This window comes from Sceloporus occidentalis, unplaced genomic scaffold, assembly GCF_023333645.1.
Source record: "Sceloporus occidentalis isolate IW3139 unplaced genomic scaffold, rSceOcc1.0.p SCAF_2, whole genome shotgun sequence".
In the NCBI taxonomy this organism is placed as follows: Eukaryota; Metazoa; Chordata; class Lepidosauria; order Squamata; family Phrynosomatidae; genus Sceloporus; species Sceloporus occidentalis.
In genome coordinates, this window is record NW_028316982.1 from 35,725,017 (window position 1) to 35,746,367 (window position 21,351).

A 21,351-nucleotide genomic window follows, 5' to 3' on the forward strand; every position below is an offset into this window, starting at 1 on the left:
TGTTATAGTATAGACCCTTAAGGTAATTTTATTTATTAGAATATAACCACTAACGTATATTAATCCATGGTTTGAACTTTACATGCACACATGCACACAGAATGATGTCAGTTGAGATGTCATCTGTCAGATTGTCAAAACATATTTTGCCTGTCCACATAGTCTCTTTGAATTGTTTTCCTTCTTTTATGTTTATAGTATAGACCCTTAAGCCAATTTTATTTCTTAGAATGTAACCACTAACACATACTAATCCATGGTTTGAACTTAACACATGCACACACACAAACACAGAATGATCTTAATTGAGCTGTCATCTGTCTTAAACTTATTTTCCCTGTGCACATACTTGAGGAAGGTATGATTAATCAGGAAGCTTCTTATTAACTATAGCTTCTAATTTCATATAACTGTGTATCTGAGTTCTGAATCTGATCAAAATGGAATTCTCGTTTATTAAACTTTTCTGCTTTAATCATGACTTACATGAAGACTCATGCACCTCAACTTCATAAGCCAAAATATGATTGTCAAAAAATTATCAATTGTGCTTTTTTAAATAACTGTGGTTTTAAAAAATTATACAAAGTCTGGATACACACACACACACACACACACATTAAAAAATAACACACACACACACACACACACACACACACACACATATTAAAAAATAACATTCCCAGTTATGGGCTGTAGAACATGCATCCTGTTGATTCTCTTTCTACAAAGATGAAGACGAAAATTCATTTCCTTGCAATAATACAAAATAAATGAGTTGTGTAGGTAAAACATTAGTATTAGCAAGGCTATGAAGGTTTTTTTTCTTCCTTTTTTAAAAAAAGTTTAGTTTTTTGGCTTGGGCTAGTTTAAGGCTATATCAGCATGTTTTGCTAAAGCACTTTGCTGACTCGTTATGACATGAACTTGATTGTGTGAGAATATTCTATTATGAGATCTTGTGGGAGTGTTTTTCTTTGGAAGACCTGGGAATGTCACATAGGGGTGCTGCTCCAAAATTACTGCAGCTACCTGGAAATATTTGGTGAATTTATGAGGCATCATTGCAAGAAAATGCAGAAGTTCCCCATGTGACCTGCTCCCACGCAAGAACAAATTGAATCCCACAATAAAAACTGGCAGTTTCTGAGACTAATGCTTCTCAGAGCTTTTACCATGGCAAATTATACAGTTGACTGTCCACATTTGTGGCTTTGACTTTTGCATATTTGATTATTTGTGGTTCTGATTAATATGTTCTCTCTAGGAATCTCTAGGTCCTCCAACGCAACTCTGCCAGAACTTGACCATAGAGTTGTGCTGGAAAACCTACAAGTTCCTAGAGAAAACATTTCTTTTGGCATTTGTAAGTTTTCCAGCATGATTCTATGATCAATATCTGGCAGATGTTGACCATAAGTGTTGCATTAGAGGACCTGGAGATTCCCAGAGAGGTGTTCTCTCAGGTAAAAAGAATAGTGGGTTTTTTATTTGCAGTTTTTCTACATTCACAGGGGCCCTTCACCCCTAACCCCAGCTAATGTGGAGGGATCACTCTATTTGTAACTCCCTGTTACCATTCTTCCAGCTATTTTGGTGTGGCAGAATATAGATTATGTGGCCTTAACTTCTTTGCTTTGATTTTCTCCCACACTTTAAAACTAGGTGTGGGCAGACTTTAGGCTTGGAGGATCTACTTTGTTGTTTTTATTTTTGTTTTACTACTGTAGAATCCCAAAGCTGCTCCCCTCCCCACCATGGAAATGTGCACAAATGATATCTTGCAGGCTGCAGCCGGATGCCACTGTGTTGGTTCAAGGGGTTAAGCCATACAGTAGGACAATCTTGATGCATAAATATAAATCTATATCTGAGTTATTTTAATATTAGGAATTCTAACAGTCTGATTTAGAAAGAGGTGTTTGATTGGGGAAGCCTGCTTTGTTGTTATCAGGAAACATTTGCCAATGTACCACAGATCCTTGAGAGATCCCCTGGTAGATCCTATTCTAATGTTTTCCTGCCCCTGCTCTACAGAACAGAACTTGCCTAGCTAAAAATGAAAGAAATGCGAATGTATGGCCTGTAGAGGGATTATCTACTGTATCCATCATTACCTTAGGCTTGTGCCTCATGAAAGGTATATTGTGCAGTGTACTTCCCTGTGCATCATAGAGAAAATTTGGGAGAAAAAAAGTTGTTTCTCATGTTCCCTTCTGGAAGCCAGTTTGATATGTTGATAAATGAAGCAAGCAATTTGTGTGGTGTTACTCTGATCTTGTGGAGAAGAGAAGAATTTAAACAGAGGATCCAGTCTGGGCAGCTGCATAATCACAGAGGAAAATGAAGTGGTTGTCTCAGGCAACAGATGCCAAGGGACAGGATTGAAGAGAAGAAAGCTATATGCTAAATGATCTGCACTGCACCCTGATCTATCAGCTGTTTTGAAGTGTAGAAGAGAATATTGCTCTATTGCCAGCATTGAAGAAGGATGAGCTGATAGTCCACTTGGCTCTTGTAAATAAAATGGGATAAACCACCATTTTTATCTTTACTTCAGGCAGCCATATACTTTGAGCCAGCCCAGCTATCCAACTCATAGAAAGCGGAGGGGAGTATATCAACTGTAGATGCTGCACATTGGCAAAGGGTGGCCAGCCCTCAGTCTTTTGCATGTGCTCTCTCACAACTCTTCTAGGCAGTTTGCCTCCCTTTCTCAGCTGTAATACAGAAACAATCCAGGAATGAAGCATGATGGTGGAGCAATTCAATGGTAGGGAAATGGAGAAAGGCTAATTTCCAGCTTTAAAGTAGAACCCTACTGTTTTACATGTCAATGGCAGAATGTCACCCAGAACTTCTTAATGACTAAATGAATTATGTGTATCTATGTGGGTCTTAAATACCCTAAAGACACCAAACCCTGTCTGATCTTGGAAGCTTGGTTAGTGCTTGGATGATAGACTGCCAATGAATACCAGGTGATATAGACTATACTTCAGAGAAAGGAACTAGCAAAATCACCTCTAAATATTCCTTGCCTTAAAAAACCATATGAAATCCATGGTGCTGCCATCAACTTATGTTGATGGGCGATTTGAAGGCACACACACATACATCTGGGGTTACTGCCTTTTTCTAATTTAAAAATTTCCATCTCTAATAGCTTCTAAATATGTGATTCCTTCTAAATCTAACTACTTGCTTAATGCTTTAAGCAAATTTATCTATTTATTTTGTTTCAAATGCTTATATTCTTGGTTAATTTTAGAGATGGTCATTTTACATGTTCTTCTTCATACTTCAGCTACGATGTCATATTTGCCGGGGGACCTGAACAGTTGTTAAAGAAGTTCCAGCAAGCCAATCACAAGGTAGTTTTTGCAGCAGATGGATTAATATGGCCAGATAAGAGACTGTCAGACAAATACCCTGTTGTTCGGAGTGGGAAACGATTCCTTAATGCAGGAGGTAAGTAGTATTTGGAAAACAACAACAACAACAAATTGAGGGACTAATTCAAGCATTATGGAGAAAACAGACCTCCAGTTTCTATGCATCTTGAGCAAAGTTTTTTTTTATTAGTTAGAACTGGAATTATTTTCAAGATTTGATAAGGACAAAATTATTTGTAATAGTGTTAGACATTATTGTGACACTCCCCAGCTATCAATACAGGCATGCCTAGAAAGATGGGTAGCAAGAGGGAGATTGAAAAAAAGAAAGTGTATAAAAAGGAAGAGACAATAAAAAGGGAGAAATGTGTGACAAATGAGTAAGAACATCACACAGTCTAAAATATGTATTTTGAACTGCTTAAATCTTTCTCTCCATCAGCATTTTTTAAAAATTAATCCTAATAATGTTTATTTAGCAATGAGATCCCTGGGACTTAATTTGTGGTAAGCATATTTCAGACTTCAGCCTAATAACCAGTCTAAATTCATGAATAAATTATTTTTATGAATAAATAACTTATGGTTTCTACTGCTACTAGAGTTCTTATAATATTCACAAATCTTACTTTAATTATAATCAGCAAAAATACTTCTAAACCTCCAATTATAACTGAGTAGTTCTGAAGAAAGCCAAGAGAATTGTGAAAGCACTCATTAAATTTTGGGGGCAGAAATTTCTGGGACAGGTTTTCTTGTCTTCAAATTACTACAATTGCTGACTGTCATGAGATCTGTGTCACAGATTGTATCATACCAAGAAATTGTCTGATTGTATTTAAACCCATCTCTTAAAAAAATATAACAAAAATGGTCATGTTGCAAAACTGTACTCTTATTTTTGACTTCTTCCCAAGTGGGAATACTAACTAAATCCAATTGTTAGTCCCAACAATTGGTCCACCTTGTTGAATCAGTTATGGAATGGTAGGTCAATATTATCCCACTATTTCATTGAGTTAGTCCAGCTGGATAATTGAATTTCGGCAATTTTTACACAATTCATTTAATTAAGCCAGTTTCCCCCTTTTTTTCTGTGCCCATGGTCAATTTCTTCAGCCATTCCTTTCCTGAATCGCTTCACCTTCAGATGCCCATCCATGACACCTGCAGCATTGGTGGGCCTCCATTAATCTTATCCCCATTGCATTCAACAACCAGCTCCAGAGCAATGAAACCACCAGTAGGGAAGCCACAGGAAAACCACCATTTTAAATCTCACCTCTGATTTGTAGGATTTTTACAGGTGGCTATCTTGCATTGATAAGAGCATTCACACTTCTCCTAAGGTCTTAAAATAGGTAGAGAGTATGGTTCTAAAACATTCCTTCTTTCAATGAAGACTTCTACACATATTCAATTTAATTTGAGTGGAAGCCATTTTCATGCTTTGTCAAGTAAAACAAGAAAGTTGTGTTCTGAGTGTTGGGAACACTGCATGCATATCTTTGTTCCCTTGCCACATTTGTGCTGTCTTGTGAGCAGGCTTAATGCCTGCAGAGGGCTACAAAAAGATGTTCTTAGAATATGTATTTGTATGAAACATGTTTGACAGGGTTTTAAATCCATCTTGTGGAAAAGTCCCATTGAACACCGTGGAAGTGACTTCAGGTTTGAATTTTTTTGGATTATGCTACACATTCCTTTCTCTGGTATATACATTCCTTCATCTCACACTTGTGGGTTGAAGATTAATTACTTCCTCATTTGGAGAACAGATGGGGGACAGAATTGAAGGATATATGTTGCATGTGTTTTCTCAGAGTCTGATTTTTCTCACAACAGAGTCTGCACCTGGTGTGTGTGTGTGTGTTTCTAATCATAAGGAAGAAACCTTTAATTTACACAGTAAAAAAGGGATTAATGCTGTTAATGCCATGAAGCACTAAGCGATCTCTGGAGGGAAAATTGATTGGAAACATACCTAGCCTCCATAGAAGAACCCTCCACCTGAAATCTAGTGCCCTCTGGATATTTAGGAAAAACTCAGCATGGCTTGGGATAAGAAATTCATGAATTCCGAGAGTTATTTTCCAAAACACCTAGAAGGGCACAAGACTGATGCTTTAGGCATGAAATTCAAAGTTTCCTAAAGCTTGATGTCCTCTAAAACAGAAAGGAAATTCTTTTTGAGTTGAAATACTGGTTTATATGTTTATTTCATTTATGCTTATTTGATTTTGTGGTGTCTTTCAGGATTTATTGGTTATTCTCCATCTGTAAACAGTATTGTACAACAGTGGAATCTCCAAGATAATGATGATGACCAGCTTTTTTATACAAAACTATATATTGATCCTTTGAAGAGGGTATGTAGAGCCTCATCAGTGGTACTTCTTTTCACTTGGATTATACTTCTGTCCCTGATATCTGGACGTGCAGGAAACATATTTTCTGCACAATCTGAGCCATTTTGAAATATATCTAGAATTTAATAGCTGATTTTATTGAAGAACACAGAATTGATGTATAATCATTCAGAGCTCTGGGAAATCTCATCAGAGTTCTAAAATAAAAACACTAGGTCAAGAAATTTGAGTGTCTACAGTTAATCACTGCCATCCATTTAATCCAGTTTTGGCAAAAACATGTGCTCCAACATGTGAAGCATATTCATTCCATAGCACCTTAAAGGAATTTGGATTCCTGCCCAACAATTTGTTTGATGTGGAAACAACCCCAATTGTATGACAGTTGAGCCAAAGATGTAAGCATGTATTTGTTTATTTCCATTACTTGTTTTTTGTATATTGTCAAACTGGCTTACAAATTATGGCACATTTAAAAAAGAGCAATTACAGGTTGAATCTCCCTAATTTGGAATTCCAAAATCCAAAATGTTCCAAAATCCAAAACTTTTTACATGAGTGGCTGAGATAACAACACCTTTGCTTTCTGATGGTCCAATACACACAAAGTTTGGTTCATTCACAAAATTATTTTAAAAATTGTACAGTCGGCCCTTCTTATACACAGATTTTTTATACACGGATTCAAGCAGACACAGTTTGAAAATGTTCCAAAAAAGTATAAATTTCAAATATCAAACGTTGATTTTCCATTTTTTATAAGGACACCATTTTTCTATGCCATTATATTAATAGGACTTGAGTATACACGGATTTTGTTATCCACGGGAGATATTGGAACCAAACCCCAGCGTATAACAAGGGTCCACTGTATATAAATTTGCCTTCAGACTATGTGTACAAGGCATCTATGAAACATAAATGGCTTTTGTGTTTAGACCTGGGTTCCATCTCCAAGATAGTTTATGTATAAATTCAAAATACTTATGGTCCCAAGCATTCCAGATAAGTGAAACTCAGCCTGTAATATATCAGCGTACAACAAGCTATCAAGAGTCTTCCCATTGGACAGGTGGCTGGAGTTGTCACTTCAGTAAGGAATGTCACTCCAGGAGATGTCACAACTGGAGATGTCACTCTAGTAAGAGAGGACAGTCCATGTGGAAAAGGAATGCTTGCTTGTGTTTCTCTTCTGCACTCCTTTTTGAAAAGGAGCAGGGCACAATGAGAATGTGGCCTGAAAAACAAAAACAAAATGAGGAAGAGCAAGAAAAGCAACCTCCCTCTATTAGAGGCTCAATGCAAAGTCAATGTGAGGAGGCAGAAGCATGAAGCCCCTTTTGATATGGAAGCAGTGAATCCACTTCATTAACCCTGTTTTGTCCAAACTCTAGAAAGAAAAGTGGTCTTTCATCCTTCTACACTTACTTTTTTCAGCCTGAGCAGATTCAGCAGCAACCCAGGGGAGTCTGAAGAGCAACTGCAGTGAACATTTTAAATAGTGGCTTAATGTATATAAATCTTATGAGCCTTTGTCACTGCCTTTGCTGAGGGTCCCTTTTCCAGCATTGACCCAACATGTACCCAAGTTTTTTGGGGGTAGATTTTTTATCATTTTATTTTTTTACTTATACATAAGTATATACAGCACACGTCCTGAAGCCTTGAGTATATGCCCTGAAAACAATTGTATCTTAATATGAGTGATTAATTCTGCATGCATCATAGGATATTATCATATCCAAGTCTGTTACTTAAAAATATACAAATATATTAGTAGTTTTCAGCAGATAGTCTCTTGCTACATAGTGTCAAATCTGCATTTTTTGAGAAGTCATGAACTCCATTTGTTTGGATTATGAATCAGAAAGCAGATCTTTCTGTACTCTGGTCATGTAAACAGTTTGATAATGAATCATTACTTTCTTGGTGAAGGGTAGATCTGTGTGACAAGCTGAACTATGAATATATATTAAGCATTCAAAAAATCTGGCTAGAAAAAAAAATCCAGGTTCTTAAAATGTATTTTCAGCTAAACATGCAGTCATGGACTTTAGCTAGTTTGTATTTGGCAAGATGTTTCATTTTCTAACGTCCTGGATTTCATATTGGGTCATTTGTCATATGCTTTTCTTACCCCAGGAACATATTAATATTACCTTGGATCACAAGTGCAACATTTTCCAGACTCTAAATGGAGCCATAGGTATGTATAATGAAATGACTATTGAGTGATAAGTAATAAGTCCATCAGAATAAATTCTTGCTAGTTGCGAATTGCATAATATTTAATATCATTGACAGAAAGGTCTGTCAGTACATTATATGTCATAATACAATTTCCAGTGGTTGGTGGCTGGTTTTATGAGCTCCTTCTCAACTTCCTTTTTTCCCCCCAGAGAGAATATTTATAAACAAGGTGAAAAATCCTGCAGATATGTGAAATTGTTCTTGATGCTTGAAAATTAAACCCACTTTAAGTGTCTTTTATTGTAATTGTTTAATAGTCTCCATGGGAGAAGCAGAAGTAGAAGAGGGGTGGAGTTTGGAGATGGGAGAAAGCTGTTTCCAGGCTCTTCCCAAGAACAATTCTGAGAGGAAAGATAGCATCAGAATAGTCTTGACTTGCCAAGAGAATGTTGGGAAAAGGTCAACTTGTCCTTCAAAGTGCAGAGAAAACAGGTCATTCATTTTAATAAGCAGGATCTTGAAACAGACAGAATATTATTCTTTTAAAAGATTGTATTACTTAGTACTTGTTTCAGTATGTTCCCGAGCTGTGGAATAAGTGGCATATGAATTGTAGGTTTAAGTGACAGGAAGTACAGGATTTTATTGAAAAATAGGCAAATACAAAGAATGTTGTGATATCCTTCTTTGAGTGAACTACTACAGTTGATGTGTTATTAACTTCTTGGTTGGCTACAGATGAAGTTCTTCTGAAATTTGAAGAAGGAAGAGCCAGAGCTAGGAATTCTGTATATGACACTTTGCCAGTCACTCTTCATGGAAACGGCCCAACTAAAGTAAGTGATAGCAACTTTCTTTCAGTTGAGACTTTTCACTGTGAGGAAAGGGAGATACAGGTGTGCTGTAATTCTAGCTTGCATCAGAATGAAGCTTATTGCAGTGACAGGTGGCACAGTGTACCACACACCCTATTTTCCCAGTTTCTGTTCATTTAACTGAGTGAGCACCTCAACAGGATTTAGTGAAGTGGGTCTACATAAAGGTTACAGGTTTTATCCCGCTGAATTTATTTGAGCTTTTTTCCTTCCCAATCCAGTTGAATCTGAATTACTTTGGAAACTATATCCCTGATGGCTGGACCCATGAAACTGGATGTATTGCCTGTAACAAAGATTTACTAGACCTAACTACATTGACTGTAAGTATATGCTGTATGAAGTTGAATTCTTCCACAAACAGAATTGTATGACATTGATGACAGCATTTTTCAGCACCCTGTCTACTTAAAGTGTGAGCCTTCTGGTTTTTTCTTCTTCATTTCCTTCACCAACCCATTCTGTTCTGCCAATGTCTGCTCTTAACTCTCACCACTACATCTCAGTCTAATGAGGCTATGTACTGGGAAGTATTAAAGGTCATTCCTATCTTTAGAGATGTTGTAAAAACCAGTGTTATCCCTCCTGACTATAGAGTAAGTTTGCCAAGGCTGAAGGGAAGTGGCTTTAAACATTTGAAAGGGCCTGGATCCCACACAACTTTCCTATAGTTTCTTTTTTAAAAATAAATAAAAAATAAATCTGAATTTCTTTTTTGATTCAATTTAGGAACAACAGAAATAGAACTCTTAATCCTTTGGATTATTAGACATCCTGGAAAACATCCATTCAGATTGTTATTTTGTGTCAAATAATTACTTAAGATTTTTTATATTCTTTCATTCTTGTTACTATTTGTAAAATCATTTGGGATAATTTCTCATTGTTGTTGTTGTTTGGTATCTTGTATACTTTTTTTTAAGCTTGTCATTGTGTTAGGTAAGCACAATAAATTTATTGATTGAAATTAAGTGATCAAACATTACAAGAGGTTGGAGGGAATCAGGTATTCACAACACCCTCCTTGATGCGCAAAGTTCACAGCTAAAGCACAGTTAAAGCCTTCTCAACAGACATCTGTCTAACTTTTCTTTGAAAGCTTCTATGGTGTAATTGCCCCCCAATCCTCTACCAGGTTAATCTGTTAAACTAGTTTCATTGGTGGACAGCTTTTCCATAAATATGTTTCTCTCAATATTAAAATGTAACTGCCCCTGGCTATGATCAGGCTGGGACTGTGGCAATTGCTTTGCCTGCTCCCAAAACAGGCCACTGCTCAGGGCTGGGTCTAGGTATTTTGCCACCCTAGGCAAGAAATATTTTGGTACCCTTGTCACCCCTCATAATTATTTTCACTCCTTGATTTCCTCTGTTTCATTTGTTAAAGCTAAACTTGACATAAAACTTAGATTCCAATCTTTCGTCAGTATTGAGAATTAGTCAAAAATCCAATTAGATTTTTATAGGTTAAAGACTTATTTACTGCTGTGATATTTGGAATGGAGACGAATGCACACATATTCCTTTTGCATGCTGGAAGCATTATTCATTCTAATGAAGTGGAAAAATCTGGATCCTATCCCCGTGAATTTATGGGATAGTAGTGGTCTATCTGTGACTCCTAAAAACTAAAAATCTTCACCCAAGGGGCAGAAAAGGGTGTCACAAGAAAGAGAAGAAAACCAGTAAGAGTCACCAGGTGAGATGACCAGGGCTGCTGCCACACTGCAGAATTAATGCAGTTTGACACCACTTTAGCTGCCCTTTTCTCCCACGGTGACCAGCTGTCCTAACCGCAAAGGAAGGCAAGGCACCGCAAAATGTAGGGCTTTCAAGTAAAATGGAGGACATGACCAAGGAAAAGCTGAAACTCCTCATATAAATATAAATTCATGCATCTTAGTGATGCTCAAAAGGGAGGACATTTTGGGAATTCCTCCTGAACAGAAGACTGAAATGTAAGGTATACCCCAGAAAAAGAGGACATCTTGCTGGTTCCATGCTATGGAGCCCTGGGATTTGTAGTTTGTTGTGGCTCCACTGCTCCACTGAGAAGGCAAACTCTCCTCCAAAAACCCAAATCCCAGGATTCCATAGCGTGGCATCAGGGCAGTTAAAGCAGTGTCAAATCACATTATTTCTGCAGTGTAGATGCAGCCTATGAAAAAAGGATGGGAATGGTTCCAGGGTGAGAAAGAAAAAACACATAGTGGGCACAGCCACCAAGAGTAAGCAAGTCACACTCTCTCAGCCTCAGAGGAAGGCCATGGCAAAGCTTCTCTGAACTCATATTGCCAAGAAAACCCCATGATAGGTTCGCTTCAGGGCAGGGCAGATCTCCTCCTCCACTTCCAGGACATGTCCTCCATTCCAACCTTCTGTACAGGAGGTATTCTAAAACATCCTCCATTTTGAGCATGACTATGAAGCATGCATTTACATTTCTAGGAGTGTTTGGAGCTTTTCTTGAATCCTTTCCTCCCTTTTTCTTGAATGTCTTCCATTTTGTGGTGCCTTCTTTTGCGGTGAAGATATCTGGACACCCTGGGAAGAAGACCAAGGCGCGTTACAAACCACCATATAGGGACATCCTCAGGACGTCCTAGGTTTAAAAAGGAGCGTCACTTCTTGATGCCCCCAAGCCTAATATGTCCTGAGGACGTACAAGATGGTGGCGCCCCATCTACATGGGGGCTGCCATGATGCCGTCATGAATGTGCCGCCTCCAAACGAGGTGGCGCGGATGTGATGCCGTTGCACTGCGCGAGGGCACTTACTGCGCCCTTTCGTTGGAGCAGGAAGGAGCTCTAAAATGGAGCTCCTTCCTGGCCTTGTGTCGCTGGGCGCAGCCTTTAGATGGCTGCGCCCAGCGACGCAAGGGAGAAAGGGGCCAAGTGGCCCCTTTCTCCTCCTCCCCGCCACCGCGGGGTGTCCTTGGGGCTTGAAGCCCCAAGGACACCCCTTTCCAGGCCTCGGGGAAGGGGCCTTTTGCCCCTTCCCCACGGCCTGGAAAGCGGCGGATCGGAGCCTCAGCGGCTGCCGCTCTGGCCACTGAGGCCCCGATCCGGTGGGGAAAGGGGCGGGTGCAGGCCGCTGCTTTTCGTCGGTCTGTAACGCACCCAAGCTTTTAAAGTGGATTGTTGGAGCCAGTGTTTGAGTTGTTGACTAGTTGTTTGAGCGTTGGACTATGACTCTGGGTTCAAATTCCAGATCGGCCATGTAAACCCACTGGGTGGGGGCATCACACTTTCTCAGCCTCAGAGGAAGGCCATGGTGAGCCTGCTCTGAACAAACCTTGCCAAGGAAACCCCATGAGAGGGTGGCCAGGAAGCAGAAAGGACTTGAGGACACACAACAACAACAATAAAAAGTGGGTCTAGGAATCAGAGAAAAGGGTGAGTGAGTGGGAAAGGAGGGAAAAGTGGGTGGATAGGGAAGGAACGGGGCCAAAGTCTGGGAAGGAGGGGGGGGGGAGAAATGGAGCCATGGAAACCCACTGGGTGGCTTTGGTAGAGTCACACTCTCTCAGCCTCAGAAGAAAGTCATGGCAAGCCTTTCCAGAACAAGTCTCTCTCTTGGCAAGAGAGAGGGGGGGAGAGGAAGGAAGGAAGGAAGGAAGGAAGGAAGGAAGGAAGGGAGGGAGGGACAGGAGGAAAGAAAGAGGGAGGGAGGGAAGGAAGGAAGGAAGGAAGGAAGGAAGGAAGGAAGGAAGGAAGGGCAGGGAAGGAAGGAAGGAAGGGGAGGGAGGGAGAGAGGGACAGGAGGAAAGAAAGAGGGAGAGAGGGAGGGAAGGAAGGAAGGAAGGAAGGAAGGAAGGAAGGAAGGGGGAGGGAGGGACAGGAGAAAAGAAAGAGGGAGGGAGGGAGGAAAAGGAGAGAAGGAAGGAAAGAAGGGGGAAGGAAGGAAGGAGGGAGAAGGGAGGCACTCTGGACTCCACAACAAACTCCAACTCCCAGAATTCCATAGCCTTGAGCCAGAAACAGTTAAAACAGTGCCGAACCGGGTTAATTCTCCAGTGTGAATGCAGCCCAAGGAGTTGCAGAGTGCAGCAAACTTCTTCCCCGCTTTCAGCCTCAGCAACCAGCTCTCTTTTCCTGCTATTCAGAGGCTGGCAGGGCTGCTGGTTGCTCTGCTTGCCTGTTTCTATGATCCTCAGGCTAAAGCCACTCTCTCTGGCGCCCCCTGCAGTTTGGCACCCTAGGCAGCTGCCTAGTTCGCCTATATGGACAAGCCGGCCCTGCCACTGCTGCCGTTACAAACCAGCCACTGCCAGAAGTCAGATTTAAATTGTTCCTTTTTTGTGTCAGCTTTCGGCTGTTTTTGGCAGCCTCAGAGCACTTTCTGGCTGCTTTGGGGCATGAGTCATGCAAATGTCATGCCTCCAAAGCAGCTGGCTGATGTTTTTCAGGCTTTTGTTTCCTGCCAGAAAGAAAGGATGGAGCCAGCCTGATTCTTGGGAGGGAGTTCCACAGTTAGGGTGCTGCTACAGAGACATGTTACATGTTACAGGGTCTCTACTGAAAATTTAAGATTTCAGGCAGGCTCAGATATCCTGATATTCAAGGCCTAAGCTGTTCAAGGCTTTGGAAGTTAACACCTCAATTTAATACCCAAAAGGTACCATATCCCCTATGAAATTCATGGGGGTCACCATAAGTCAACAGGTCACTTGAAAAACACATACATCACACAGGTTAATGCCAACACCTTGAATTGAGCTCCAAAGCAAATTGAAAGCCACCCTCCACCATAAAATTAAAAAAAAAAATAGCTGTGTTCGTCTCTAAAATCAGTACATATAGAGATATTTTAGCACCTTTGAGACTAACTGAAGTTAATTTATTCAGGGCCAAAGCAGACGGCCCTCAATGAGCAATCTCAGGCTGCTCCAGCTGCAATCTCTCTGGCATCACAGCAACCAGATGGTCCACTCCTTTAGCCAGCAGCTTTGGGCACCTTAGGTGGCCTTGGGGTGGCTTCTGGATGCTTCTGGGGCATTTGTTTTAACGCCATGCCCCTGAAGTAGGCAGAAGCTGCTCTGTTTGGTCTGCCTGTTTCAGGCAACTGTCTCAAAGGTGCTACAAGATCTCTTTACATCAATCTTAAAGATATTTACCTTAAAGGTACCTGATTCTGTTTGGTCTTGGAAGCTAAGCAGAGTCAGCCCTAGTACTTGGATAAGAGACATCCAACAAAAATCAGGTGTTGCAGACTATGTTTCAGGGGAAGAAACTGGACAAAACACTTCTAGGCATTCCTTGCCGAAGAAATTCCCTATGAAATGTATGGAGTAGCCTTAAGTTGACAGGTAACTTGAATGCACATACACTCACATAAATAATTTGTGGTCATAATTTTTGTTTTCCTAATGTTAAGCTGTAAACCTTGACTTTTCTCAAGAGTCATTCCAAATCTTTGCTATTTTCAGCTAGTAATATGGTGTCATCAACATATCTTAAATGGTTGATATTCCTTCCTCCAGTATTCATGCCTCCTTCCTCCAAGTCTAATCTTGCTTTCTGAACAAGTAGTCCAATATTGATTTTATAGAAAATCTCCAGTGGGTTTTGGCTATACATCTTTTGTAGGTTTAGTAGCCAGTTTAGTAGCCAGTTTGGAAGAAATGGTACATATTAAGAAAATGCAATGAAGAAAATCACTCCAAGCTGGACACTAATATAGTCTGTGGTTTCACATCAAGACACTAACCACAGAGAAATTTTTGCACAACTTGAAATCAGACAAACATATCACAAGGTGTAGGTAACTTGCCAGCCTCTTCATGCCCATATTTAGTTGACGTGTGAAATGGTAAAATTTTCAAATGTTTGTGTGAAGAGTCTGCTCTGGGGCTAAAAGTAGTTTTATCTTACAAGCACGTTCACTTTGCAACACATGCCTGCCAATTTGTGGATTGGATTAAAATACAGAGTTTGTGACATGATCTAAAATACAATTTCTCTCTCATCCCCATCTTAGAACAAATAGGGCAAGTGTAGCACACACAAGGCTTATTGGCCAAATACACTGCTAGGTCTTCCATGAGACTCATGGTCTGTTGTGACACTCAGGACTTGAAAGAGAAATAGGCAGAGCCACTCATTTCCATTGCAGAATCAGTGGATCTTGACATTTTTTCAAAAGAGATATTGTTGTGCTTCTCTGAAGTAGATTCTGAGTGTCCTAAAGGAAGTCCAGTACATTTGATGCAGTATTCTATTTGTGTGTAAGCTTTTTGTACAGATACAATCATGTGCTCCATTGGTACAGGAGGTGAAATCCAGCAGTCCCTTATGTCTTGTGTTTTATTTACCAGTAGTGAACCTACAAATTGGCTGCAAAATTCCTTTTGTTTCAGAATGAGCTGATGTAATAGATGTTTTGGATGTTAACATTTCAAGCACATAACCTGGCTCCACTCCATACCTCTGAAAACTAGACTGTTTGTTGTAAGAGCAGTCTACACAAATATATAGTCAGTTTTAAAATAGAATAATTGAATTTGTTGAATTTAATTGAATTATTTATTATTTTTATATTAAAAAAAAATTAGCTGCTTTTTATTTTCCACCAGTGATTTCCAATAGATTTTGTGGATACCTTTTCTTAAGACTCACTGATTTCACTGAGGCTTTTAAGAAACATGTGTGAGAGGTAGTAACTCAAAACTTGTGGATACTCATGCTTGCAATATGTTTTCCAAGGGCCAGTACACACCAGCGGTGAAATGCCGTCACTCTTTGTTGCGCAGCATTGCCACAGCAACCAAAACATGGGGCAACACTGCGCAGCAAAAAAGAAGCCACCTAGAGAGGCTTCTTTTTTGTGGCATCGCAAGCAGGAAGGGGCACCACCATGAGGCCACTTCCTGCCAGTGATGTCTGGTTGCTGTACGGCAGCGGCGGTGGCATCATGGTGGCCCCCGTATGGATGGGAGACTGCCATGATGCCGATGTCTATACGTATTATGGTTTGGGAGCATGTGGTTGCTGCACGCTTCCAAACCTTAAAATCGCCACCGCCACACCACAAAGCACCCGTGTGTACTGGGGCCAAGTTACCTAATGTGATTTGTTTTACTTGAATGCAAGGTTTTTTTCATGCTGTATCAGACTATAAATGCTCTGTACTTTGGGTTTTTGTTTGTTTGTTTTTTTTTTGGTCCATGTATTATTTTTGTAGGAGACTCCAACAGTAACAATTGGTGTTTTCATTGAACAACCAACTCCTTTCCTGGCTAAATTTTTAAACAGATTGTTGACTCTGGATTACTCAAAGGAAAAGCTTACCCTCTTCATTCACAATAACGTAAGTATTATGACCATGTGGTAAATGTTAATTAGTAAATGTGTCGGTCTAATAATACAGTTTGACCACAGAGTGCTTAAATATTTAAATGGTCTTTTATTATATGGAAAATGACATGTATTCCTTTAAATTCCCTCAAACATATGCTAATTTCTCTATTCTATTTTTAGTGTATTGCTGTGTTAAAGCAATTACTTGGTGCTGACAAGCTGGGTCTAAATATGTGCTTCGGATAAAATAACAGCCAGAAATATTAAATAACCCCAAATCATTCTTCAGCTCCAGCTGCTTAGGTTCCTGGACAGTAGATTCTACATGTATATATACTCAAGAAGGAATCTCAGCTGAGGAAATGGAAAGACTGCACATACTTAGATTAATATTGAATGGAGTGCACTCCATGTGGACTTTAATTTGTACTTCTCCACATACAACTTTGCATTTTTCAGCTTCTCTTCCACTCTAATATCTGCTCTGTCCCTGTCTCTGGTTCTTGTTCTCTGGTTGCATGCACTATATCATTTTGGCATATGTTTGTTATACAATGCATAGCCGGTTCTGGCCATCAGATTTGTTTCTATTAGCCAGGACTTGTTTCAGTAGTTCTTTATGCAGATGCCTGTTTGCCAAGTCAACTGTTTCAGCCACTGACAACATCACCCAGTAACAACAACATTAGATGTGGCAGCCGCTACCATCATAATCTAGTACCTAAACTTAAGGTTCAGTATTCCACCCCTCTTACCACTATAAAGTGAACCTTCATATATTTTCCAAGTTAATTATCTGTTGCAAATTATGAAAGAATAGTTACAGAAAGCAGTCAGTTTTAAAGCTTTTGTATGTCAACATGCAGGCATATTAGTGACTTTCCTGACTTTCATATTTAATTCAGAAATCTATGGAGTAGGACAAAATAAATAAATTTATTTCACCCATTATTTTCATAGAAATTAAGTTTGTCTACAGAATGTCAGTGAGAATATGAACTGGGGACAGTAAAGAATAATCCAGATACCTACACCTGATTTCTGCAGTAGGTGGCTGAAAGCTGGCAGTTTAACCCCTAATGGAATAGGATGTTTTGCCTGTCGAAAATAGTATTTGCACTTTAAGCCCCCACTTTTCCCCATGTGATAAAGTCCTTAGTCCAATGCTGAAATGATTTTCCTTTGGGGATACGTGTTTCTTCTTTTTGGACTGAATAACAGCAAAAATTGTTTTCTAGCCAATATTCACTTAACTAATTCTCCCAATTCTTAATTTTTAACAGTCTAATTAGGTTCAGCTAGATGGTGACTAATTTGTTTCCCATCTTCTCAAGTGTTTATTCGTTTATTGTTTTGTCCATGTATGATTATAATACCGTTGGGTATGGTCAGTCTGTTCTAGATATTTAGCCAGTTTTTAAAATATATCTTCTACTTTCTTATATAGCTGGAGAGAAATGCTAATACATCATCTGCTGAGTGTAGATGTTTTTGTCAAAGTCCCCACCACTCTATTGGAGTCTTATGTAAACAGTCTGAACTTAATTCACCACAACACATCCATTAGGATAGTTGCAGCATCATACTATATGTCTTTATTCATAAATTATAGGTTTCTTGTCCTCTAGGGATGGCTTACCTGTTAATCTGTAAAGAGCCATACCAGGCTGCTGTCACTAAATTTATTACCACTGAAACTGAATGGTACAGTTTTGTTGGTGACAAAATCAAGCAATTTTCCTGTGCACCTTGTTCTAAAGGTGGAAAAACTTATTTTGCCATTGCACTGCTATGTTTGGCATACTGGCAAAATTGCTTAGATCAAGCTACATGTGACACAGGTTGGTTATCCCAGGTATCACTGCAGCCTGAAGGAACATCTGGATTTAAAAATATAGAGGAAAGAAACACTGCATTTTTACCAGATTTGAAGGATTATTGCACATATTTGTAATTGGCTATCTGATATACTGCCCGCTAGCACTGGACTGTTTTATGGCATGCTGAGTTTTTACACAGTGTTACTTGTTTCCCATTAATTTTGTATTTTAACACTTCCAGGAAGTTTACCATGAAAAGCATATCAAGAAATTTTGGGATAAAGCCAAGAATATGATTAGAACTATAAAAATTGTTGGGCCTGAAGAAAATCTGAGTCAAGCCGATGCCAGAAACATGGGAATGTAATTTTATTTTTATTCATTTATCTTTTCAGTGTGCATGTTAACATAAAGCCAAGTGTAGATCTTGAGTAGTAGCTATCCAATTAAAATGAACAAGTAATTATGAAGTGTCACAGCTACATATTCTATTTATTGAGCAATTTCTAAGCTTATTTGTAAGTTTATTTCTTGTTGGCTAGAACTTAATGATCCATCATTGAAATTTTCAACATATGTTTCTTAACTGTGTATCATAACATTTTATGTTTAAACAGAACAGCTGTTGTAGATTATTCATCAGTCACTCTGCTTAGGTCATTACTTCCTTTTAAGTATACTAAAATATTTTGGTACTACCTTTGAGTAGAAGGTTCTAAGGCAACTATTGTTGTTGTTGTTTAAAAAGTACGACCTAATATTAATACTGAAACAATAAAAATAGAAATATTTGAGCAACATTAAAAAGCAATAAAAATAGCAGGAGACTGAATAAAATTATCCCTTAGCCATCCAGGATAATAATACTGCCCTGATTTGACAGCAGAATACCAATAAAATTTGTACAAGCTGTGTTTCTCTGGTGAAATAATTCCAGAACGTTCTCTACACTACCAGAGAAACACTATTTCCAATCAGAACTTACTTCCTGGGGTATCATAAATGCATGATCAAAGCTGTTTCTATAAAGATGTTTTTGTAGGGATTCTGGGAGCACCTGTTGCCACTTTTCCTGTGCCCAAGGGAGGAACTTTGTCACAGGGAGTAAGGATAAGGAAAGATGGAGGAAATGGGCATTTGTGAAACCCTTAAAACTTTTTTGAGAGATTTAATTGAACACTAGGAGACTAAGCAGATAGGCAAGGATAGCACAAGCCCAGCTGTGTTATCCTGGCCCTGGTGTTGACCCTGGTTGGTCCCAGAGTTGGTGTGGGGAGGGACAATGTTTATATATCCCCTCACTGACCCAGGACTTATTACTGGTGTGTGCTCCTTACCTTGCCATGCCATTGCTCTTTCTCAGAAGCCCCCTATCAATGTGTCTGATGTGGAAACTCGTTGCCTGGCTGTGCACCCACATGGCCAGGTGCCACATTGCCACATTGGATGCAGTGATTGGGGGCTTCTGAGTAAGAGCAATAACATGGTAAGGTAAGGAGTGCAGGGGGGCATGTGAACACCCAGGGTTTGTGCTGTGTTTCCAGGAAACTCTGCTGAAACCCAGGGTAGAATAACCTGGGGTATTGGCTGTTTATCCCAGAATCAGGCTGGATCCTCTGCACATGTGCCTGGTCTACGTTTTGGCCTATGTTATCTGCTCTAGAAAATGCAAGGATTGGGGCAACCCAGGCCTTTTGGCCAATACAGAAAAACCCAATGAGATTTCAAACTTTGGAAAACTTCATTTGGAACTCTAGCAAAGTTTCTGTTCCTTCTAGGATACCCAGCATGATTTCTATGCATCCTTACCACCCTCCCTTCAATTTCAAAGCATCATTACCAAGTGCAAATCTTAAAGAGAAAATGTATAAGCTTGATAAATGCACTAAAAAATTATGGCATCTAACTGGATTCATAAGTCTTCAGAGGTAAACAGTCTGAATGGATAACATTTAACCACACTTTTATTATGGATTTATTTAATATATATCCTGTCTTTCTCCCAATATGGGAGCCAAAGTGACATGTAATACAAGTTAAAACAAAATATGATTTGAAAATATTTTTAAAAGTATACATTCTAAAGAGCAAACTTTGATTTTGCCATTTTATACAAGGGACATAATATTACCTTGCCATTGTATTTAATAGGACTTGAACATCCATGAATTTCAGTATCCATGGGGGTCCTGGGACCCAACCTCGGTAGATACCAAGGGCCCACTGTATAAAGAAAAGTGTTTTTTTTAAATTAAACAAGCAAGCCAATTAAAATATTAAGTTAAAATGGTTGAAAACACATTCAGAACATAGTAAAAGGTACAACATGCCACGTTAAAAATAGCTTGCTGTTCCAACTAGTTAAAAACTAAAGGCATGTTTAAATGAAAAGGACACAAGGAGAGCAGACAGGAATCTAACTGTGCCTCCATTGCGAAAGAGTTTTATAGTGTAGGAGCAGCCACCAAGACTGTCACCTGTGTTTTCACCAGATGAACCTGTAAGCATGGTGGGACTGAGAGAAAGCCCACTTCTGAAGATCATAAGACTCAGGCAGGGTTATATGGGGTGATACAGGCTCTCATATAGTCTAAATGTAAGTGGTAGGGCTTTATAGGTCATAATCACCACTTTGAATTGTGCCTGGAAACAGACTGGTACCCAGTGAAGCTGATTTAACAAGAGATTTGTATAATCCTTACAACTAGCCCCAATCAACTGTCTAGGACAGCAGAAATTTCTGACATTTCCAAAGGCAATCCCATATAGAATGTGTTGTGGAAACCAAACAGAATATGGTCTGTGTTATTAAAAGGTCCATAAGAAACCAAAATGTTTTTGCATTTCAAATCACTCTTTTACAGAACACTGAAAGATAATTTCTTCAGTTTATGGTTTGGAACACATTTTGGGCTCAAAGCATACAGTTGGTTTTTATCTTATCATCAGGCTGCACTAATGTGTCACTTTGTCCAGCCTGTAGTAGATCGAGATAGAACAGAAGATGCCAGATTCATGAATGTTCATGTTGTTGCTGTTGTTAATTGGCATCAAGTTGGCCTTGATTCATGGCAACCTTATGGATGAGACCGCTGTGTTCAGGGTCTGCAGTCTCATGCCCATGGTCTTCCTCATTGAGTTCATCCATCCAGCATGTGGTCTCCATCTTTTTCTGCTCCCTCTTACCTTTCCTAGTATTATTGTGTTTTGTAATGAATCATGCCTTCTCATAATGTGGCCAAAGTATGACAACCTCAATTTAGTCATCCTGGCTTCCAGGGAGAGTTTGGGTTTAATCTGTTCTAGAATCCATTTGTTTGTCTTCTTGGCTGTCCATGATGTTTTCAGAATGTTTCTCTAGTACCACATCTCAAATGAATTGCTTTTGGCTTTCTTCACTGTCC

At 39.3% G+C, this 21,351-nt stretch overlaps 1 protein-coding gene across 1 annotated transcript in view; it reads left to right on the plus strand.

Annotated features, from left to right (window-relative positions):
* Window positions 1–21,351, plus strand: part of LOC149318150 (procollagen-lysine,2-oxoglutarate 5-dioxygenase 2-like) — a 96,633-nt gene that overhangs the window by 55,392 nt on the left and 19,890 nt on the right. The window contains exons 5-11 of the mRNA XM_089508071.1: window positions 3,308–3,471; window positions 5,652–5,764; window positions 7,907–7,970; window positions 8,693–8,790; window positions 9,051–9,152; window positions 16,012–16,137; window positions 18,189–18,310. Of these exons, the coding sequence (XP_089364197.1) occupies window positions 3,308–3,471; window positions 5,652–5,764; window positions 7,907–7,970; window positions 8,693–8,790; window positions 9,051–9,152; window positions 16,012–16,137; window positions 18,189–18,310 (789 nt within the window). The remainder of the gene's footprint in view (window positions 1–3,307; window positions 3,472–5,651; window positions 5,765–7,906; window positions 7,971–8,692; window positions 8,791–9,050; window positions 9,153–16,011; window positions 16,138–18,188; window positions 18,311–21,351) is intronic.